General features: G+C 44.7%; 1 protein-coding gene across 3 annotated transcripts in view; it reads right to left on the bottom strand.

The window, feature by feature from the left end:
* Positions 1 to 21,804, bottom strand: part of NT5DC3 (5'-nucleotidase domain containing 3) — a 968,426-nt gene that overhangs the window by 704,378 nt on the left and 242,244 nt on the right. For all 3 annotated transcript variants that reach the window (XM_044087848.1, XM_044087849.1, XM_044087847.1), the window contains exon 4: positions 11,715 to 11,770. In XM_044087848.1, coding sequence (XP_043943783.1) covers positions 11,715 to 11,770 — 56 coding nt within the window. The remainder of the gene's footprint in view (positions 1 to 11,714; positions 11,771 to 21,804) is intronic.

Below are 21,804 nucleotides of genomic sequence, written 5' to 3'. Positions count from 1 at the left end.
GTGGCAGAATTCAGTAAGTCTTATAAATCTTTGTTCTCAGATGTGGAAGGAAAATCCCCAAGTTTAGTCTTAATAGCCTCCAAAGTATGCTGCTGATACTTAAGCATGTGAAAAAGGCAATTTACAGATCAGATGGCAAGAGTTGCAGAAGTATAGACTTTTTTACCCCACCTATCCAAGATCCTAGACTCCTTATCAGAAGGCACAGGGTTTTTAGCAATAGTAGCTTTAACACCCTTGGGTCCTTGAGAAATAATTTCAGGATCAGCAGTAGGGTTTCTAAAAAGGAATTGATGAGAATCAGGAACCCTATAATAAGGAGGGAGATTAGGAGTTAAAGGAGTTAATTAGGAGTTAAAGAATTTTCCATGAAAACATCAACCACAACTTCCAATACTGGAGGTATAGCCAGAGGCTTATGCTGTGGCAAATCCAAAAATTCCCTGATTCTTTTTAGACTGAGGAAAATCCTGACATTCCCATTTAAAGTGCTCCCTAAGAGTGTTCAAAGTATCCCCAAAGGAAAAATCTTCTGGATGGGGAGGCAGAAGGGATAGAGTCCTCAGCATCAGAATCCTCAAAGCCAGAGAAAAGTTGAGAATTTCCTTCTTCACCCACAGAAATACTGGACACCTCAGAATCTGAGACAGAAAAAACATCAGGAGACAATTCCCTAGCCCTCCTGGAAGGGGGGGGGGGTGAGAGCCCCTAATCAGGGAAAGAAGATCCCCAGCTATCTTAACTAACTGGGACTGAGGCACAGGAGGGGAGGCCGACGCCTGTTTGTGAGTAGGTTTGCGGCTGGAAGGTTTGCTAGCAATCTGGAGGGACTCGGGAGGCCTGCAACTGCAGAAGTCTGAGCCAAGATAGTTGGTCTGGTTCTGGTCTCATGTCGAAAAAAAGAGGCGTCAGAAGCCGGTGCCTGCGTAGTGGCTCCAGACCCATCTGAGGTGGCGATAGGCGGAGGGTCTGAAAACGGAAATGCAGCCTGCGGCATGGAGGACTCCGAAAAGGTCATGGCAGAGGCCTGCGGCTGAAAATCTGCGGACTGCAGGGGCTGCGAAAGCGCCTCACTGACTACTGCTGTGCTAACGACCAATTTCACGGGTGCATCGTCAGCAGATTTAACCCTAGGCCTGTTGCAGTCCTTGTCTTTGCATCTCCTTGGTATATCCGAAGTCAGGAGACCAGAAGACTCCATACCAACGAACTTAGGCCAGACTCTGAAATGCTTATACAAAATCTTAGCCCTATGGTATATGGTACACGGGTTAAAGGAAGCACAGAGATCGCAGTTAGGGACGTTGTGCTCAATGCCCAAACAAGTTATACACCAGCAATGAAAATCAAGGTGCGGAATCTGTTTTCCACAGGCAAGACAGTTATTAACTTTATCTGACATTCGTTAAAGCAAGAAAAGAGGATCCCCAACATGGTACTTACCTGAAGGCATCTTCAACTTGATAGTCAGAAAGCAAAAAGAATGTAAACGGCCAACTGGCACTAGTGTGAATTGCATCTGCTTCGGGCTCCGCAGCAAGAAAGACTGATGAAATGGCGTTGGTTGCCTCCCTTTATACCCGACATTCTGACATCAGTTTTACAGCCGGCACCAGCCAACGTCATATACCAAGGACTCTGGTATTCGGGCCAACTGAGGGCTACCGGGAGCCGGATAACCCATATCTTAGAACTGCAACAGTGAAACACAAAGAACATCTCCCTGGTTTTGAAGTGGAGGTAGCCCACTGCTTACATCTCTGCATTCCCTGGGGCTGCTGTCTGGGGGGTCTGCTTCCACGGGGCCTAGGCTGGGCCGGTTTACTGAGAGCAGGAAAGGACCAGTGTTTGGAGGGGCAATGCCTGCTGAACCTAGGGAGTTGGACCTGCAAGAAATCCTTAACTGTTTGCACAGATTTTGCTTTTTCTTCCGTCTTTTTTAAGACCTCTTTTTACTTTGTGCCAAATAAATTATCTTTGTGCAAAGGGGCATCCATAGATTTGACATGATCTGGCAGGGGCTGTTCCTTAAGCCATGCATGCCTTCTAATGACAGATGCAGTGACTGCTGCCCTGCAAGAAGCTTCTAGGGTGTCAAAACCACAGTGCAAGGTGTGTTTAGTTACTTGACTTGCAGAATGCATTAACTCTTAAAAATCTTTAGATTCTGCCCAAGCAGAAAAGGAAGACATGTTTTATTTAAGGAGTTCCAAGGTATGTTCTTGAAATTTCAGCATATGGAACTGGCAATTTAGTGCCCTGATAGCAAGAGTAGCTGAGGTGTATACTTTCTTACTCCATCTCCAATGCTCGGGAATCCCTGAGGGGGTGGGATTCTTAGAAGAGGTTGCTTTAATCCCTTTTGGCCCTTGAGAAATGACCTCAGGGTCAGCTGTAGGATTTTTAAAAAGATATTTGTGCGAGTCAGGGACTCTATAGTACTTGTTTGGTTTTCTGGAAGCAGGAGGAAGGGCATCAGGAGTTAAGCTGGATTTGAAGAAAACATCCTCCACAACATTCAGGACTGGGGGGATGGCCAAGGGTCTGTGTTGTGGAAGATCTAGGAATTTCCTGAGTCTCTTTTTAGACTGAGGGTAGTCCTGACTCTCCCACTGGAAATGCTCCCTTAAGGTATGCAGGGTTTCCCCAAAGGAAAAATCCTCTGGGGGAGAGGCTGAAGGAATGGAATCCTCTGCATCAAAATCCTCATAAGTGGAGAAGGGTTGCATGTCTTCATATTCAGATGCATCAGATTCATCTGACTCTTGTTCAGACAAAACTACAGGCGACAGATCTCTTTTCCTTTTGAAGGGGGTTGCTTGGTTTTCCCTGATCAGCATGACAAGGTCTTTCACCATTTTAAGCATTTGAGATTGAGACAAGGTAGCAGGCGCCTGAGTGTGGGTCGTCGGATTCTTGGGTGTGGTTCGTACCCTGGACCTAAGAAACTTGGTAGTTTTAGAAAGAATGGTAGTCATGAAAGAAGACATCAGTTTGTGTCGAGATTCGGTACTGAGAAGGACTTCCTCAGAAGCCGGTGCCTACTCAGTGGCTCCAGACCGATCCAAGGTTGAGATGATTGCGGGATCCTTAGTCGAAGAAGAGTTTTGCGGCATACTGGACTCAAAAAGGTCTCGGGAGTGGCCTGCGAATCAACAGAAGTGGCATCAGAGGCTGCGAAAGCACCTCACTGAATACCAGAGAACTGACAACTAGCTTAACGGAAGCATCGTTGGTAGGTTTGAACCTGTGCGGTTTGTCTCTGTCTTTATCTTTATGCTTTTTCTGAAGATCTGCTGTCGGCTGGCTTACCAAAACCATATCGGAATTCGAGGACTGTAAGCAAAAATATCTGGCTACAATAAGGGCCTGATGACAGATAGTTCTGGCATTGAACAAAGCACAGAAGCAACAACAAGGGACGTCGTGGTCTGGGCCTAAACAAGTGACGCAATAAGACAGGAAGTCTCGGTGTGGTATTTGTTTTCCACAGGCAAAACAATTATTAACTTTTTCTGACATCGGTTAGTGCAAGAAAAAGAAGTTATGTCTTACCATAACGTTCCATCTGTATTGTTGATCCTCGTTCAGTCATTACGCATGGGTATCAGTTCCAACCTCGGAACTGAGCCGCCATTTTCCAAGCTCGCGTCACCTTCAAACTCTCGAGATAAACTCTTACCCACAATCCCCCTCTTCCTGTTACCTCAGATTGAGTTTGCAAGTCAAAGAAGGTAGAGGCTACCTCTGGTCAAATAACCTAAGAGATCCGGATGGTGAGATCCACTAGAAACCACAGGAGGGGGAAGGAGGGAGGGTCATAATGACTGAACGAGGATCAACAATACAGATGAAACAATATGGTAAGACATAACTTCTTTATCTGATCTTGTTAATCCTCGGTCATTCCTTATGCATGGGACAGAGTCCCCAGCTACCTCTATTCCTGGGAGGCTCACATGGAAGGACATTCCTGAGCACCATAGAACCGAAAGATGCTCTTCCCCTGGAGGTCAAATACAATTTGTGATGAAGGTATGAGGTGTAGCCCAAGTTGCAGCTGCACAGATGTCGTGTAAAGAAGCTCTGGCATGGAAGGCAGCAGAAATTGCCACAGACCTTGTTGAATGAGCTTTCATGGTAGTAGGCAATGAGACATTACGTTGTGTATAAATAAAGGTCACACAGTCCTTCAACCATCTAGCTAAAGTGACCTTAGCAACGGCAGATCCTAATCTAGGTTCAGAAAAGGCCAAAAATAACTGGTCAGATTTACGAAAGGGTTTAGTCCTGTTTACGTAAAAATGGATTTGCCTGTGGATGTCTAAGGTATGTAGGCAATACTCTCCTCTGTTTGAATGATTGGGAAAGAAAACTGGCAATTCAATGGCTTGATTTATGGACATTTCAGAGATCACTTTAGGCAGAAATGACGGATTAGTTCTCAGAGATACTCTATCTCTATTAAAAATCAAGTATGGACTCTTGATACATAAAGCTTGAAGCCCCGAAATACGTCTGGCAGAAGTAATGACGACCAAAAACAAGGTTTTCCATGACAAATACTTGAGGTCACAAGAAGAGGCTGGTTCGAAAGGTGACATTGTTGGAGCTTGTAGAACTAATGATAAATCCCATGGTTGAATATGTTCTCTAAAAGGTGGCTTCAGATGATTCATACCTTTTATGAAGGTCTTGCACAATTTATGGGACATAAGAGAGGAATCTCGGACACCCTCATGAAAATTAGAAATTGCAGCCAAATGAACTCTAATGGTAGAGGCCGATAGACCCGATTGAAAAAGGTTGGCCAGATAGTCTAGTATTATCGACACCGGTGCTGAAAAAGGATCTACTTGTTTATCTTTCAGCCAACAGGTAAATCTTTTCCACTTGCTCAGATAAGTAATTCTAGTGGAAGACTTATGAGAAGCAATGAGAATATCACATACTGGTAAAGAAAGATCATTCTGCCTGCCAATCAATGGAATTGGAGTAGCCAAGCCGTGAGCTTCAGGCTGTTCAAGTTGGGATAAAACAGGTTCTGTGGATGTGAGATCAACTCCGGGGTTGGATGGAGAATCCATGGTCGATCTAGTAGGTGAGGCCAAAGGAAGGGGAACCAAATCTGTCGGGGCCAATATGGTGCTATAAGGATCACCTTGCTCTTCAACTGACGGGCTTTCTTCAGAAACTGGGGAATAAGGGGAAGGGTGGAAATGCGTAAAGAAGACCCGAGGGCCAATCGTGGACTAGAGCATCCCTGGGTGACTGTCCCGGATGGGGAATCAGGGCGAAGTATTTGCTGCATTTGTAGTTGGTCGGGGATGCAAAGAAGTCGGAGCAAGGACGGACCCAGCGGTGGAAGATCTCCGCCGCTATCAAGGGATTCAGGGACCACTCGTGAGGTTGAAGAATGCACCTGCTGAGTCTGTCTGCTATCACGTTGGAACTCCTGGGAATGTGCGTTGCTAGAAGAAAACGGTTGGTAGCCATCGCCCATTGCCATATCCTCATGGCCTCTCAACAAAGGGGGTAAGATTTGGTTCCACCTTGCTTGCTGATGTACCAGACCACCGCCATGTTGTCTGATTGAATCGCAATTGTCCCAGATGGCAGCAGGGGATGGAATGCTTGCAATGCCAGAAGCACCACCCTCAGCTCTAGAACATTTATATGCAGATGTGCCTCCAGTTCGGACCAAGTGCCTTGGACTGTCTGTCCCTGACACAGCCCCCCCCCCCAACCCATCAGTGAGGCGTCCGTGGTCATTGTGGCCTTGGGTTGCTGGGGGAAGAAGGGGAGAGACCATTGTGAGAGATTGTGTGCCATCCACCAATTTAAATCCTGTTTGCACCTGTGGGTTACTCGAATCATGGCTGAAAGAGGATGCTGAAAAGGATACCATTGGGTGAGCAGTAGCCATTGTAGAAGCCTCATATGAAACCTGGCCAGGGGAACAATGGTGATGGAGGCTGCCATGGAACTCAACAGCTGTAGAACTGAGTGAGCCGTGGATTTTTCCCTTGAAAGGATTGGAATTAGTTTTTGCTCTATCCTTAGAATTATGTGCTCTGGAATAGCAGCTCTGCAGTTTTTTGTGTCCAAGATAGCCCCTATGAATTCTGTCGACTGAGATGGGGTAAGATTGGATTTTTGCCTGTTTATGGTTATGCCTAGCCTTTGAGCAGTGAGGAGAGAGTATGCCAGGGCTTTTTCCAGTAGATGTCTGGTGGGGGCGGAAATGAGCCAGTCGTCTAGGTATGGAAACACCTGGAATCCTTGAAGTCGCAAGTGAGCTGTGACAACTGCCATGCACTTTGTGAACACTCTGGGGGCTGTAGAGAGTCCGAAGGGCAGTACTCTGAACTGGTAGTGACTGGCTCCCACACGGAAGTGCAGAAAACTTCTTGATGACCTGTCCACTTTTATGTGGTAGTATGCATCTTGAAGATCTATCGAGCACATCCAATCGTCTTTTTCCAAAAGCGGGAGGATAGACTGTATTGTGACCATCCAGAATTTTTGTATTCTCACAAACTTGTTCAATACACTAAGATCCAAAATTGGTCTCCAGTCCCCGGTTTTCTTTGGCACCAAAAATAGTCTTGAGTAGAATCCGGATCCTATCTGGTCTGGAGGGACTATTTGGATGACTCTCTTTCTTAGCAGCTTTTCTATCTCTAGTGCTGCTTCTTCCCTTTGGCTGGGTGGAACGTCGGGAAGGTTTTTTGAAAGGACGGGACAAAGATCGAAGGGGATATGATAACCTCTGGTTATAATCCTTTGTATCCAAGAATCGGTGGTGATGGTTAGCCAGGCAGAAGGGTACAAGGAAAAACATCCCCCAACCACCTCCAGAAGAAAGGAGTTGGGCCGCTCTTCAGGAGCGCTGGTAGGATTGACCAGGGAAAGAATCCCTGGAACTCTGGTTACATGGACCCCCTCTGCCCCGAAAGGAGCATCTTCCCTGTGAGTTCCCCCTCTGCCTCTGGGGGAGAACTCGGCCTGTGTGTCACAGAAAGGACCGTGAGATTTCTTGAACCATATCTTCCCACTCTTTTGGTTTCGGGAGAAAGTAGGTTGAGGGGAAGAATAACGGACACCTATGGCAGAAAAGGTCTTACCATCCTGTTCACAGTGTGCTTTTAACTTTGGGCCCAAACAATGAGGAGGTCTCAATGGGAGCATTAAGAAAGGAAGCCTTAAAGGGTTCCGCGAAATTGCACAAGCGCATCTAGGCGTGTCATCTCAAGACCACAGCTGAACCCGCTGCTCTAGCTGCTCATTCTGATGCATGAGATATCAGTCGCATAGAGGAGTTAGATATAGATTCAATGGTGGTCAGCTGAGAGGCCACTTTGTCACGGACCTCATCAGACATGGCACCAGCCAAGGTTTCAGAGAGCTCAGAAATCAGATCCCTTTGAAGCCTGGTAAAATGTGCCATATAATTCAGGGACCTGAGAGCAAAGGTCGCTGAAGCAAAGGTGCGCTTCCCTATCCTGTCCAGGGCCCGGGACTCTGTTAGGCATATGGACAGTCTGGCTTTCCTCTTCTGCCAGATCCTTTTTTCTTGTGGCCGCCACCACCAAAGCATCCACAGGAAGACCTTTGGACCAATGGGGATCCGAAGCAGGAGGGGACAAAATCTTATCTGGCCTCCGGGGAATAGCTTTGACGGTATCAAGAGCTGGACAAGTTCATCGGCAGGTGGAGTAACCCAGGAGGTAGAGAGCGAGGCGCGAAAGGCCTGCAGGAACACAGATTCCTCCAAGGTCGGATTAGAGGACTGCCAGTCACCTCTCTGTTTCAGGATTTCGAGGATATCACCAAAGGATACCTTAGAGGGTGACCGAGGGGATCCTTCCCCCTCATCGAAATCTGTGTCCTCAGTGAGGGACTCCTCTGTGGAGTCCATGTGCTTCCTCTATTACGAACTTTTCAAGTGGACCTCCTCAGCGGGAGAAGCTGGAGAAGACAGTGGAAAAGGGGATTCCTGAGGGAATATGTCCTGCGGCCCTTGCACCCGGTGTCCGCTAGGTGCGACTTGTGAAACCAGTGTACCAGAGGAGGGCAGATGTATAGACAGTCCGGTATTGCCAGCAGCAGCGAAAGCCTTCTCCATCAGTTGGAAGGCTGGTCCACCCTAAGAGGAATGCATATCTAGGACAGGGGTCACCCCTCCCCTAAGTGTCTCAGCCTGCCGAATCGGAGTCCCTGGATGGCTGTGGAGCAGCAAACTATGCGTGTCACAACTGACATCCTGGGTCGTACCAAAACTTTCCTACCACAAAGGCAACTGAGGTTCCTTAGTGAGATCCATAAAGGGGACCGCAGAAGGGGAAGACTGTGCTATATCCATGGACTTCAAAGGCAATGAAGGAAGATAATAAGAAGGGGTCTCTGTAGATGGGTGATCACCTCCCAAGGAAGGATAGTTCCTGAGGGGTGGGATACCTCTGGCCAAGAGTACCTGGTCCACAAGACGCAACACATCATGTTCGGAAAGGCTTCTATTGGACCTCACGGAGACTGAGGGAGAAACAGGCCTGTCCACAGAACAGGCAGACTCGGTGCCCATCTCATCTGTCCGCACCGAGGACAACGGTGCAGAGAGAGACTGGATTACTGTTGTCTGCACCGAAGAAGTCATCAGTGCTGAGGTCATGGTCTGCACCGACACAGGGATCGGTGCCGAAGTGGTTGTCAGTGCCGAAGCTGGAACAGGCAAAACTGGAGTCAACAATAAAGGCATCAGTTCCGAGGAAGATCTTGGAGCCGACACGGTCAAGGTCTGTGCCAACTGAATGGTCGGTGCCGATACAGTGGTAATAGTCTGAACTGAAGAGCCCCTCGGTGCCGATATATAGAAGGCTGCAGGAGAAGACGGAGCCGAAATCACTAATGGAGCCGAAGGCCTCGGTGCTGAAGGTCTAGGCACCGAAAGCACTGGGGCTGACTGAGTGAGCTCCGGAGCTGAAACTTTAGCCTTTTTAGGTTTTGGTTGGCGGGAGTCCCCAGCTGGGGACGAAGGCAAAGATTTAGCCTTAGTAGGAACATCCAAGATTTTCTTATGGGCTCTAGGAGAGGTTGAGGCCTCCGACCCACAGACAGCCTCTGAAAAGGGAGATTTAAGAAGTCCCTTCAGTAACAGCTTATTTTTCCTTTCCAACAAGGTTCTATTCGAAAAGTTCTCACAAATAGTACAGGGTGGGTCAACAGACAAATGGGAAGCTCCCAAACAATAAACACACAAAGAGTGTGCATCAGAATTAGGTAGTTTGTGTCCACAATCAGAACACCGCTTAAACCCCGGACTACCTTTTTTATCTGCCATAACAGCAAAATAATTAATAGAAAAGGTACCAGCAATGGTACAAGAGAATACCCGAAGGTATGAGAGAAAAAAGGGAAAGGATTACCAACAATGGTAAAAAGAGAGAATACCTCATGGTAAAAATGGTAAAGAAAGAAGCAGAAAAACCTGAAAAAATTATGTACGCTAGATGCGATAGGGTAACAGTAATGAAATATGAACTTTTCTGACAGAAAAGTAATCTGAAAAAACTATTAAACAACAAATGACTGTACTTAGCTCAAGAGAAGTAGCTTGACACAACCGAATGGCAACGCGGCAAACAAAATCTGGGGTAACAGGGAAATGGGGATTGTGGGTAAGAGTTTAGCTCGAGAGTGTGAAGCTGACGCGAGCTTGAAAAATGGCTGGCTTGGTTCCAAGCTCGGAACTGATACCCATGCGTAAGGAATGAATGAGAGTTAACAATATCAGATAAAAGGATCCTCAACGGGGAACTTAGCTTTAGAACACTTCAACTTCAATTCGGTAGACGAAAACTCAGGTAGTGACCAACCGTCACTCGTGTGAACTGCTTCTGCTTTGGGCCACACGGCAAGAAAGACAGATGTAATGGCATCGGCTGCCTTACTTTATACTACTGATGACTTGACGATAGTCTTCAAGTGACAGCAACCAAGGCAGAAATACTAAGTCTCTGGTATCTGGACCGGCCGAGGGCTACCCTGGCAGGGGTAACCCAAATGTGTTGACTGGAACAGTGAAGCACGAAGAACATAATCTAATTTCAAAACAGCGAGACCATAAGATCGAAAATTCAAAACATCTAAAATTCATAACATCAGATCTCACAACATCGAAAACTACAAAGCAAATATAAATAACATCCACTCCACCTATAACAATGCCAAATGAAAAAAAATACACTTTTTACTATGTTCCTGCAGAGGGCAAGCCCCTCTGCACCCCCCACACCTCCCTGTAAATTAAATATACCAATTCTGAGATCGCACTACAGTGGGAAAAAGTTAATTTCCTATCCCCACTGTATCACAATCACCATAAAGAATGTATACATAATGTCTAAATCACTTACCTGTATGGTCTAAAAACAGGTACAGTGTGGTATAATAAACACTATATACAGATTAACAGAATAAACTATAACATTTATATGTTTGATGATGCACTACTCAATTTTATACATTTTCGATGTTGTGAAATTCGATGTTATGAGTTTTAGATGTTTTGAATTTTTGATCTTATGGTCTCACTGTTTTGAAATTAGATGTTATGAGTTTTCGACATTCTGAAGTGAAACCAGATATACATACATACATATATATATACACACGCACACGCACGCGCACACACACACACACACACACACACACACACACACACACACACACACACACACACACACACACATGCCCACACGCATATATAGGGTCTATATTACATATCCGAACATTTCAATGTTTGAATCGCTAAAGATCGACCTTTAACGATCAAACATTCAAATGCTCAAATATGTATGAAAACAATAAAAAAAAAAAAGAAAGAAAAGGGTTTAAGCAGGGGGACAAGCCCCCCTGCACCCCCACACCCTCCGCTACTTAAATATACCAACTCTGAGATCAAGATTCAGTGCTACAGTCTTGAAACGGGAAATTTCCCATTCCCTACACTGTAGCGCGATGTTGGAGTTGGTATATTTAAGTAGCAGGGGTGGGGGTGCAGGGGGGCTTTCCCCCCTGCTTACACCCTTTAGTTCGGATATGTAATACAGACCTGTATATGTATATATATATATATATATATATATATATATATATATATATATATATATATGTGTATGGGTCTACTACATATGACCAAACTTTTAAAACATTGACTTTCATATGGCCGAGACCATATGATCGACTTTTGAAAAGTTCGAACACCTGAAAAAAAAAATAAAACAAAAAAAAAAATTCTGGATATTTTTGCAGGGGGGAAAGCCCCCCTGCACCCCCCCCACACCCCCTTCTATTTAAATATACCAACTCCGAGATCGCACTACAGCGAGGAAAAGGGAAATTTTCCTGTTCTGCGATGTACGGAGATCTCTGTTCAGAATGTTCAAACTTTTAAAACTTCGATCATATGGTCTCGGCCATATGAAAGTCGAAGTTTTAAGATTTCGATCATTTATAAGGGACCCCTAGATATATATATATATATATATATATATATATATATACACATACATACATTATATACACGACTACATCCTCAGTGTATTACACCTTAAATCCTATATCATATCATATCATATTTTGTCTTCTTTTCTTGCTGTACTAACCTCTTTGAGGGGAAGAAAAATGGTGTAATTGATTATAGCTTTACTTACCTGTAAACTGTTCCAAGCTGAATGTAATGGAAAGCATCAATCTTCATTAACAAAGTCTGTTTGCAAAAAGAAAAACTGAAATTTAATTGGATGTTGTTTAACAATAAAATTCTGCACCTTAAAAACAACTTCAAGAAATAAAGCAATTTCATCTTATGCTTATTTAACAATAAAACTATGTACTTTAGACTGCACAGCAAATAGACATGTATTCATAAGAATATATGTAGCAAGAGATCATTGTATTAGGTATTAGGGTCACTAGCAAATCGTTGCTGCTACACTCATTAGGCTACCAAGAGGACAGTGCTACCTCAGAAAGAGAATGTTGGTTTAACAAAATGAGTCAATGTTATTCTTGGTTGATTATCCTATTTTAAAAGCAAACCAGGAAAAGATAAGAGAGTTGTAAAATGATTTAGTTTATGCACTTGTTCAGTTAATATAAAACAATATTCAGACTCTTTTCCATTTCCTTGAACACAATGTGGATTATTCAGTATCCATTTATTTGGTTCCACTGTAAAACACTGAGGCATAAATGCTAGAAAATAAACTTGTCATTCACAACTGATCAAAACACAGAGCTTCTGATCACATGGTGAACTTGTTTAAAACTATGTGCTGCTAGACCTGCAATAGTCATGGGTTTAATTCCCAAGATCTCCATTAGCCTATTGTGCAAGAAACTTAATCAGCTACTGCTCCTGTGTTGCCACAATGAGCTTAACCAATTAACAAATATTTTTTTTATTCATTTTAGCTATGCAGAATGAAAAAAAGCTTTTCTTTTTGCATAGGATCAATCCCCCTATATACTTCCTATGTGATAGATACACATGCACACACATCCTCCCAAATTAATATACTCTAATTCCACAGTTGCACAACAGAGTGAATGTGTGACGCTTCCAAAATAGTTAACAATAGTCTTGGACAAAATACAGATTTGACCAGTTATGGCAGGGCATTTAAAATCCAGTGAAATGGTCCTCAAGTAAGTGCAGGACAGATCAATTATTTATTTTATTTTCTAATACCTACTTAATCCTTTTCAGCGGTGAATTGGGAGCCAAAACCTAACCCAGCAAGCAATGGATAAAAGGCAGATAATAAACTCTTGGGAAAAAAAAAATCAGGCCAAGGCAGAACAAAAATACGTGCATGTGTGTGCACATGTACACACTCAAGGCACCATCACATACCTATAAGGACACTTTAAAGGCCAGTTAACCTATCTGCATGTCTTTGAGATGTAGGATGAGACCACACTCCCAGATGAAAACCCACACAGACACAGGGAGGGACTGCAAAACACACAAAAGTCACCTCAGCTGGAAAGGAATCAGAAAACCAAGTGTTTTGAGGCAACAACACTAACCGTTTTGCCACTTATTATGCAATCTACTGACTGAAAACAGGTTGTCATGCATGTATGTATATGTAAATAATTATACATGCACATGCAGTAATACATCTAACCTAGGCTAATGTAAATATGTGTTGGACACAACAAATGACAATATAGTTCTAAAAAGAAGTTATGTACTCAACATAACGTTCCATGTTTGTTGTCCTTGATCTCGCCTTCCTTCTTGCCATTTGGGTTCGGAGCCAACCCTTGGCTCCAACTCGGCCGTATACTATAGCTCGAGAGCTTTTACTGGCTCAAGGCTAGATCCTATACCAGCATGCCTAGCAATAGTTACCCAGATCTCGTTTGTGATAAATCAGTACTAGACCATACAAATAGACAAGAGATATATTCTATTTTACATATCAGATAACACCTACAAATAAAGGTGTAACCCCTCCACAAGAGTAAGAAGAGGAGACTAGGACTAACCAAAGGGTAAGGTAAAAAGGAAACCCAGCCAGTATTACCAATAAAAACAAGGGATTCCTCTCGATCCTCCAGAAAGGGGGAAGGAGGGTGGGACGCAAGAAGGAAGGCGAGATCAAGGACAACAAACATGGAACATTATGGTGAGTACATAACCACTTTATGTTATGTTGTCCATATCTCGCCTTCATTCTTGCTGTTTTGGACAGCGACCCCAGCACCTGATTCTTGGGTGGCTCACTGGAAAAAACTCTTCAAGACCGGGGAACCAAAGGATGCCCTGTTCCGGGAGGCCACATCTACTTTGTAATGAGTGATAAAGGTATGCGGATTAGCCCATATAACTGCCACACAGATCAAATCCAAAGGCAGTCTGGCTTGAAAGGCAATAGAGGTAAGCCAAGGCCCTGGTTGAGTGTCCTTTAATTTTCCCTGGAAGTTTTTGTTTACGCAAATCGTAGACATGTTTTATAGTGTCTGAAAGCCACTTTGATAAAATCACCTTTGAAACTGCACAACTTTTTACTGTCCACAAAGGATATGAACAATTGGTCAGATTTTCTGAAGTCCTTGGTCCTGTGTAAATAGAAATATAACTGTCTATGAACATCCAGTTGGTGAAGCTTATACTCTGCCTTGTTGCCATGATTGGGGAAGAAAACAGGAAGCTCTATGGATTGATTCAAATTGTAGTCAGAACATACCTTGGGTAAGAAAGAGGGGTGGCTTCTGAGAGAAACCCGATCTTTATGGAAAATCAAGTACAGGGGATGAATAGATAAGGCCTGTAACTCTGAAACCCTTCTAGCTGAGGTAATTGCAACCAAGAAAAGGGTCTTCCAAGTCAGAAATTTGAGCAGACGAAGCAAATGGTTCAAAGAGGGAAAGAATCAGAGCATCTAAAACTAAATTTAGATGCCAGGGGGGAAGAGGTTCTCTTATTGGCAGTCTTAAGAGGGTAGTACATCTTAGGAATGCCTTGCATATCCTATGGGATATGATATTGGACCCCATTCCTCCCATATGGAAATTAGAAATTGCAGCTAATTGAACTTGGATAGCAGCTGCAGCTGCTCCTCACTCAAAAGGTTTCAGCAAGAAATTCAAGAATCTTTGAAATGGGAGCAGTAAAAGGATCAACCTGATTTTTCCTGCCCAACAAGAGAACCTCTTCCATTTACTAGCATAAAGTTTCCTAGTGGTGGGCTCATGGAAGGAAATCAAAATGTGTTGAACTACCAGAGAGACATCGGGAAGCCTGGCTAAGACCGGAAGTGGAGAAACCAAGCCGTGAGCTTGAGAGTTTGAATGGAAGGATGGAGAGCCCCCGACTGATGCATCAAAAGATCTGGCGCTGGGTCCAGGGTCCAAGGCTCCCCCTGCAGGTGAGGCCAAAGGAATGGAAAACATATCTGATGAGTCCAGTAAGGGGCAATGAGGATTAGCTTGCAACCCAATAACTGTGCTTTCTGAAGAACCTTGGGGATCAGGGGAAATGGTGGAAAGGTGTAAAGCAGTCCCGGGGTCCAATTATGAACAACTGCATCCCTGGATGACTGTCCCAGTGGTGGGACTAGGGCAAAGTAGCTGCTGCATTTGTTGTTGGGGGGGTGGCAAACAGATTGCAGCATGGTTGGCCCCATTTGCAGAAAATCAAGTCCGCAACTTCCTGCTTCAGGGACCACTCGTGAGGCATGAGGATAGCCCGACTGAGCTTCTCCGCTATCTCGTTAGATTTCCCCAAGATGTGCATTGCAACTAGAAAGTGTTGGGAAGACAACGTCCATTGCCAAACTCCTAGAGCCTCTCAACACAAGAGGTAAGATCTGGTTCCACCCTTTTTGTTGATATACCACACCACCGACATATTGTCCGTCTGAATTGCTATAGTCCCAGTAGGTAAAGAGTCCTGAAGTGTTTGCAATGCCAGAAGCACCACTCTCATCTCCAGGACATTGCTGTGCAAGTGGTACTCATGTTCCTGCCAAGTCCTTTAAACAGTCTGTCCCAGATAATGCCCCCCCACCCTATCTGGGAAGCGTCCATGGTCATTGTGGCTACAGGTTGGGGGGTAGAAACGGCCTGCCTATTGCTACCATAGGGGAGTGAAGCCACCACTCCAGATCCTTTTTGCAGGATTCCGTGATCAGAATCTGATGTGACATGGGTAAATCCTGGCATGACCATTGTGCAAATAGGAGCCACTGTAGAATTCTCATGTGGAAGCATGAAGCGAGCCACAGGGACCAGAGTGACTGCCGCCACCATAGAACCCAGGACCTTGAGGGCAAATCTTGCTTGACACAAGGGGTAAGATCTGGTTCCACCCTGTTTGTTGATGTACCACACTACTGACATATTGTCCATCTGAATTGCTATAGACCCTGTAGGTAAAGAGTCCTGAAGTGTTTGCAATGTCAGAAGCACCGCTCTCATCTCCAGGACATTGATGTGCAAGTGATACTCGTGTTCCTGCCAAGTCCCTTGAACAGTCTGTCCCAGATAATGCCCCCCCCACCCTATTTGAGAAGCATCCGTGGTAACTGTGGCTACAGGTTGGGAGGGGGGGTAGAAACAGCCTGCCTATTGTTATCATAGGGGAGTGAAGCCACCACTCCAGATCCTTTTTGCAGGACTCTGTGATCAGAATCTGATGTGACACGGGTAAATCCTGGCATGAACACTGTGCAAATAGGAGCCACTGTAGAATTCTCATGTGGAAGCGAGCCATAGGGACCAGAGTGACTGCTGACACCATAGAACCCAGGACCTTGAGGACAAATCTTGCTTGACTTCTCTTTTGTGTGAACAGCATGGCAACTTGGCAATGGATCATTAATACTCTTTCTTGAGGCAGATTTGCTATCATGGCCCTTGTGTCTAAATCTGCCCCTATAAAGGTAATATATTGACAAGGCAACAAGGCAGAATATTCATAGTTTATGGTGATCACTAGTTGAGAACAAGAGCGAATTGTGGATTCCCTTGCCTTAATCAGTTGATGCTCGGTGGTAGCAGTAAGGAGCCAGTCGTCTAGATATGAAAACACCCAGAATCCTAGATGCCTCAGGTAAGCTGTAACTACTGACATATATTTGGTTAACACCCTGGGGGCTGTGTTGAGACCAAAGGGCAGCGCTCTGAACTGATAGGGACTGGCTCCCAGCCAGAAGTGTAGATATCTCCTTGACCATCTGTCCATTTTTATGTGGTAGTAAGCATCCTGGAGATCGATAGAGCACATGCAATTGGCCTGTCCCAGAAAGGGAAGAATGGACTGCAGTGTTACCATCTGGAACTTTGTTTTCTTGACTGATTTGTTCAGCCTGCTGAGATCCAATATGGGTCTCCAGTCCCCTGTTTTCTTTGGAACTAAAAAAAACCTTAAGTAAGTTCCGGATCCGATTTGGTCTGCGGGGACTTTCTTGATGACTCTTTTTCTTGGCAACCTTTGAACCTCTAGGTTTGCTTGATCCCGAAGACTGGGTGGAACATCTGGGATAGAGTGTTGTCTTTTTGACAGGGGAAGTTGGGAGAAGGGGATACTTAAACCTCTGGATATTATCAATAGTACCCATGTATCTTCTGTGATTGTCTGCCAGGTTTTGGGTACAAGGATAATCTTCCCCGACTGTCTCCGGAGTCGGACAGTCAGGCTTCCCTTCAGGAGCGCTGGAAGGGCCTACCAGAGAAGGTATCTCTGTTGCTCTGATTCTGCGGAGCCCCCCCCCACTGTGAGATCGGCGTCTTCCATTGTTATTTCTCCCTCTACCCTTGGGGGAAAAAATCTCCACGTGTGTCAGGAAAAGCTCCCTGGGATTTCCGGAACCACATTTTCCCGCTCTTCTGGCCTTTAGGATAAGGCCTAGATGGAGCAGAAAATCGTACTCCCATGGCAGAGAGAGTTTTGCCATCCTGTTCACATTTGGTAAGAGTCTCTTTTACCTGAGGCCCAAATAAAGACGAGCCGTCAAAGGGGGAATTGGTAAAGGAAGACTTGAAGAGCTCCGCAAAATAACAAAGGTGCATCCAGGAGTGTCTGTGTAAGGCCACCCCTGTGCCTGGCGCCCTGCTCACCCCATTGGTTGTGTAAGAAATTAGCCGCATGGAGGAGTTAACCACCGAAGTCAAGGTCGCAAGCTGAGAAGCCACCTTGTCCGAGGCTCCCGCAGCTGTAGGATCCTGTAAGGTATCTCCTAACTCTTTGAGGAGATCCCTTTGAAGACTTGTAAAGTGGGACAAATAGTTCAGCGACCTGAGTGTAAAGGTTGCTGAAGAAAACATATGCTTCCCGTACCTGTCCATCTTATAAGACTCTTTATTCGGCGGATGGACAGATGAAGAAGTTTCCGCTAATTCCTTCCTGGTGGCTGCTGCCACCACCATAGCATCAACAGGAACACCGCTGGATAAGAACAGTCTGTTTTCAGGGGCTGTTACGAATTTATTGGGCCTCCGCGGAACTGGTTCCATCATGTCTGGAGAGCTCCGACTCACTACGTATAATAGTGGGTTGAAAGGAGGAGATACCCAAGAGGTGGAGGGTCGGGAACCGAATGCATCCAGGTACACTGACTCATCTTCAGAAGGGGCAAGGGACTTCCAGTCACCCCTCTGTCTAAGGATTTCTAAGATGTCTGAAAAAGAGACATCTTCAGAGAGGGACCATGGGGACCCTTCTGAGTCATCCAAGTCTGTGTCTGATGTTAAGGACTCAGGGGAGTCCCCATGCTTCCTCTTGCAAGTCCTCTTCCGAGGGACCTCCACCAAGGGATGCTCAGGGGAGGTTTCAGAAGAGGTGGGATTGCCCAGTGGGGTGTCGTGGAGCATAGGTTCCCTATGCTTGGGGTGGAGGGGAGGTTCGGAGGCGGACAACTGCATCGAAGGCAAAGGAGCCAATGGAGCTGAGGGTGGAGCTGTCTCAGCAGACAGCATGCTCCTTTTCACCTCAAAGGCATTGCTGTCCTGGCTCGAAAGAGTCTCCGGCTCCGAATAAGCCGGCGACTTCCTCCAAACCAAGGGCGGCAGCTCCGAGGCTGATGTTGGAGCTGAGCTGACCTGCGCCAAAGCTCCGAGAGGGAGAGTAGGGTTGGACAATGGTCCGATGCCTCCCCTCCCCCCAGAGCCAACGAGGGAGCGTCGGCTCCCAGATCCCTCAATAGAAGGGGGTATTGAGGAGATCGGAGTGGTAGTCAGAACCGAAAGACCGGAGGAGGTTACTGGAACAGAGGGTTCCACCACTACGACTTCCATACACTCTGGCTATGAGCTCAGAGGAGTCGGAGGAGGAACCGAGACAGGTGTTGGTTGGGCTGTCGGCACCATATCCATCTGGGATGGGCCCGAAAGTATTTTAGCTAATGCTGGTGTCCCAAGAAGCCTCTTCACCACCTTCTCCACATCATCATCCGAGAGGCTCCTGGACGACCAAGAGGAATGGGTTGAAACCTGGTGACTGCCTGCCACAGACTGCAATACTGTGGAGCAGACCGCACCGGTTGCAAGGCAGGAGACCTGGATCACTTGTGGGACTTTACTGGCTCTGAAAACACAGATGGAGTCATAGATGAGAGTATCTTGTCAGAACCGACAGTCGGGTCTGACTTACCTTGTAGCTTGCCCTTCTCTTTAGATGGATCCGAACTCGGACCCGAAGAGGATGAAGGCTTGGGTTTTTCCAGTTGTTTTGCTGGCTGAGTCCCATAGCAGCATCAAAGGGGCGTTTAAGTAAACCTCTTAAGATTAATTTGTTCTTTCTTTCCTGCAAGACTCGTGAACTGAAAGCATGACAAATAGAACATGAATCCTGCAGGTGAACAGGTCCTAAACAATATAAGCAACTCGTGTGCCCATCACATAATGTCGAACGGCACTATGTAAAGCTACACAAAGAGAAAAAAAACACTAATAACAAGATAACTAGCCAATAACAGACAAAAAAAAAAACTTTTTTTTTTTTTTTTTTAAATAACAGATGGGACAAAAGATAAGGGGGGAGCCTCTAAGTTAAACAGCGAAATCCCCACTTAAGGAGAGCCTCATGCTTAAACGGCAACTCCTTAAAACTTAAAGGAGGGCAAGAAAAACAAAGAATCCTCTAAGTTAAATGGGTTTAGAAGAGCGGAAAGGGCCAAAGAGAAAAACGGTTAGTCCCCAACAAACGCAAATCACTCAGATGGGATAGGGAAGGTAGAAGAATGAAGGACACCTACTATTAACAAGTTAGAAATATAAATAACATTTTTCTTCAAAACTACTACAAATAGATAAACAACCTGAACCAGTATCTGCAATCTTGACGCTGCAAGTGGCAAACGAGATTTGGATAACTACCGCTAGGCATGCTGGGATAGGGGCTAGCCTCGATCCAGTAAAAGCTCTCAAGATATAGCATACGGCCAATCAGAGCCGAGAGTTGGCTCCAAACCCAAACAGAAAGAACGAAGGCGAGATATGGACAACATAACATTGTAAATTACTTTGTTCTCTCACAAATGAACTATTGTCTACACTAAGTGCTCAGGCAATAACTATATCACTTATGTGTAGCACAAATGATTTCCTGTAACACAGTATGCATACCAATCTGCATAGTTATCTGCTTATGTTTCATAAGAATTAAACAACTTCCAAGAAACCTTTACATTTTTTTCTCTGTTTAATTGTTTTTTGCCTTGGGTTCTAAGTAATCACTGAAAACGGTATTGAGACCAGTTGACCTTCCAAGTTACCAAACTTGTGACTAAACAAATAAATAAATCAATAAAGCAGGCATGCTGCCAAATTTCCTTCTCCTAAGTCATTTCTTGCACTGAGTTAAGTTAAATATTTAGGATGCAGATGTACAGAGAAACAGAAAATACATGGAAACAGACTGCATAAAGATAGTTGCACATCTGGTCATAAATGATGAAACGTCACAACATAAAAAAGGGAAATTGTGTAAGCTATTAATGGCATCTTCTGCAGGGTGATCAGTTGGCATCCAACAAACTCACATCAGGTAGAAAACTATCTGTGACTACTAAGCAAGTAAACATACACCATGACGGGTGCAATCTGCAGTGTGAACCAAAATTCAGAGCAAAAGGGAAAACATCAAAAACTTCCAAAAGGTGGCTAAAAGCATCATCTGAAACTGCATGCCTCACTGCCATTGGCCCTCTCACTTAGCTGCTGACTAAGGGCTGATGTCATCATGATGAATTTACATTGTACACTGATGTAGAAGATCCCTATTTGCTTCCTGGCTCTGGCATGGTTGGGTCCTCTCACAGCAATCCTACTTCCTCATAAAAGATGGCACATTTACAGAGCAGTAAGACAGTTCTTTGAAAGAATACATTTCTCCACAAGATAATGCAACAATTGGTAAAACTGTCAAATGTTGTAAATAGAAAAAGTGGAATCTTAAACACAAATCCAAATTTTCTAAATTGGGCAATAATATGTTTGTTGGTGCAACATGCATTTATTCCCGGACACAGAATGACAGGCTGCATGGGGAAGGTGCTCTGCCCATGTTTTTGTATTGTGGTAAAAGGTGAACATCTGGCAATTTTTCATAAAAAATGTGGTTTTAGACTTATGTTGTCGGACAAAAATTTCATTCATATTTTGTCTCAAAGCACTGCCCCATATCAGTCCGTAACCATCCAGATGTACAACTGAATGAAGCTAAACACATTTACATTCTCACCATGACCCTGACTCGTCTACATCTGGACAAGTGGGAAAGGAACTATTACAGTATACATTCTGTAGGAAAAGTAAGGCAGCTCAGGGAGCAAAAAACAACAGAGTTCAGCTGCAGCCAAGAACACTGCTGGTTTACTTGCTGCAAGGTGAGATATCTTTAAATGATAATGACATCCGAGTGCATTTACTCTGTCAGCAAGGCACATGGCAGGCAGCTCTGCTAATTTATCCATAAGTTATTTTTTCTTCAGCTGACCTACACTGCACTCACTGAGCATGCATATCATTCTCTCGCTACTAGTGGGATGGGAGATCATGTATAACTTCACCAGTCTATTACCAATCCTGCACAGTGATGGCTCTTACTTGGAAATATTTCCATCTATTCAGTGGAGCAGAACAATTTTTAAATGGATCAGCAATGTACCAGCAAGATGCATGTCTGCAACTCTAATTACCCTTGTTTAGAAGTAAGTCTGGATATCAGTACAGATAGCTGTTATAGACAGATCCCTACAAGGCTTCTTATTTACAAGAACATTTTCTGTA

This window comes from Protopterus annectens, chromosome 11.part0 (assembly GCF_019279795.1).
Source record: "Protopterus annectens isolate FY-2018-M chromosome 11.part0, PAN1.0, whole genome shotgun sequence".
Classification (NCBI taxonomy): Eukaryota; Metazoa; Chordata; order Ceratodontiformes; family Protopteridae; genus Protopterus; species Protopterus annectens.
The sequence above is the reverse complement of the archived record's forward strand: the minus strand, read 5'-3'. Positions and strand labels throughout refer to the sequence as shown.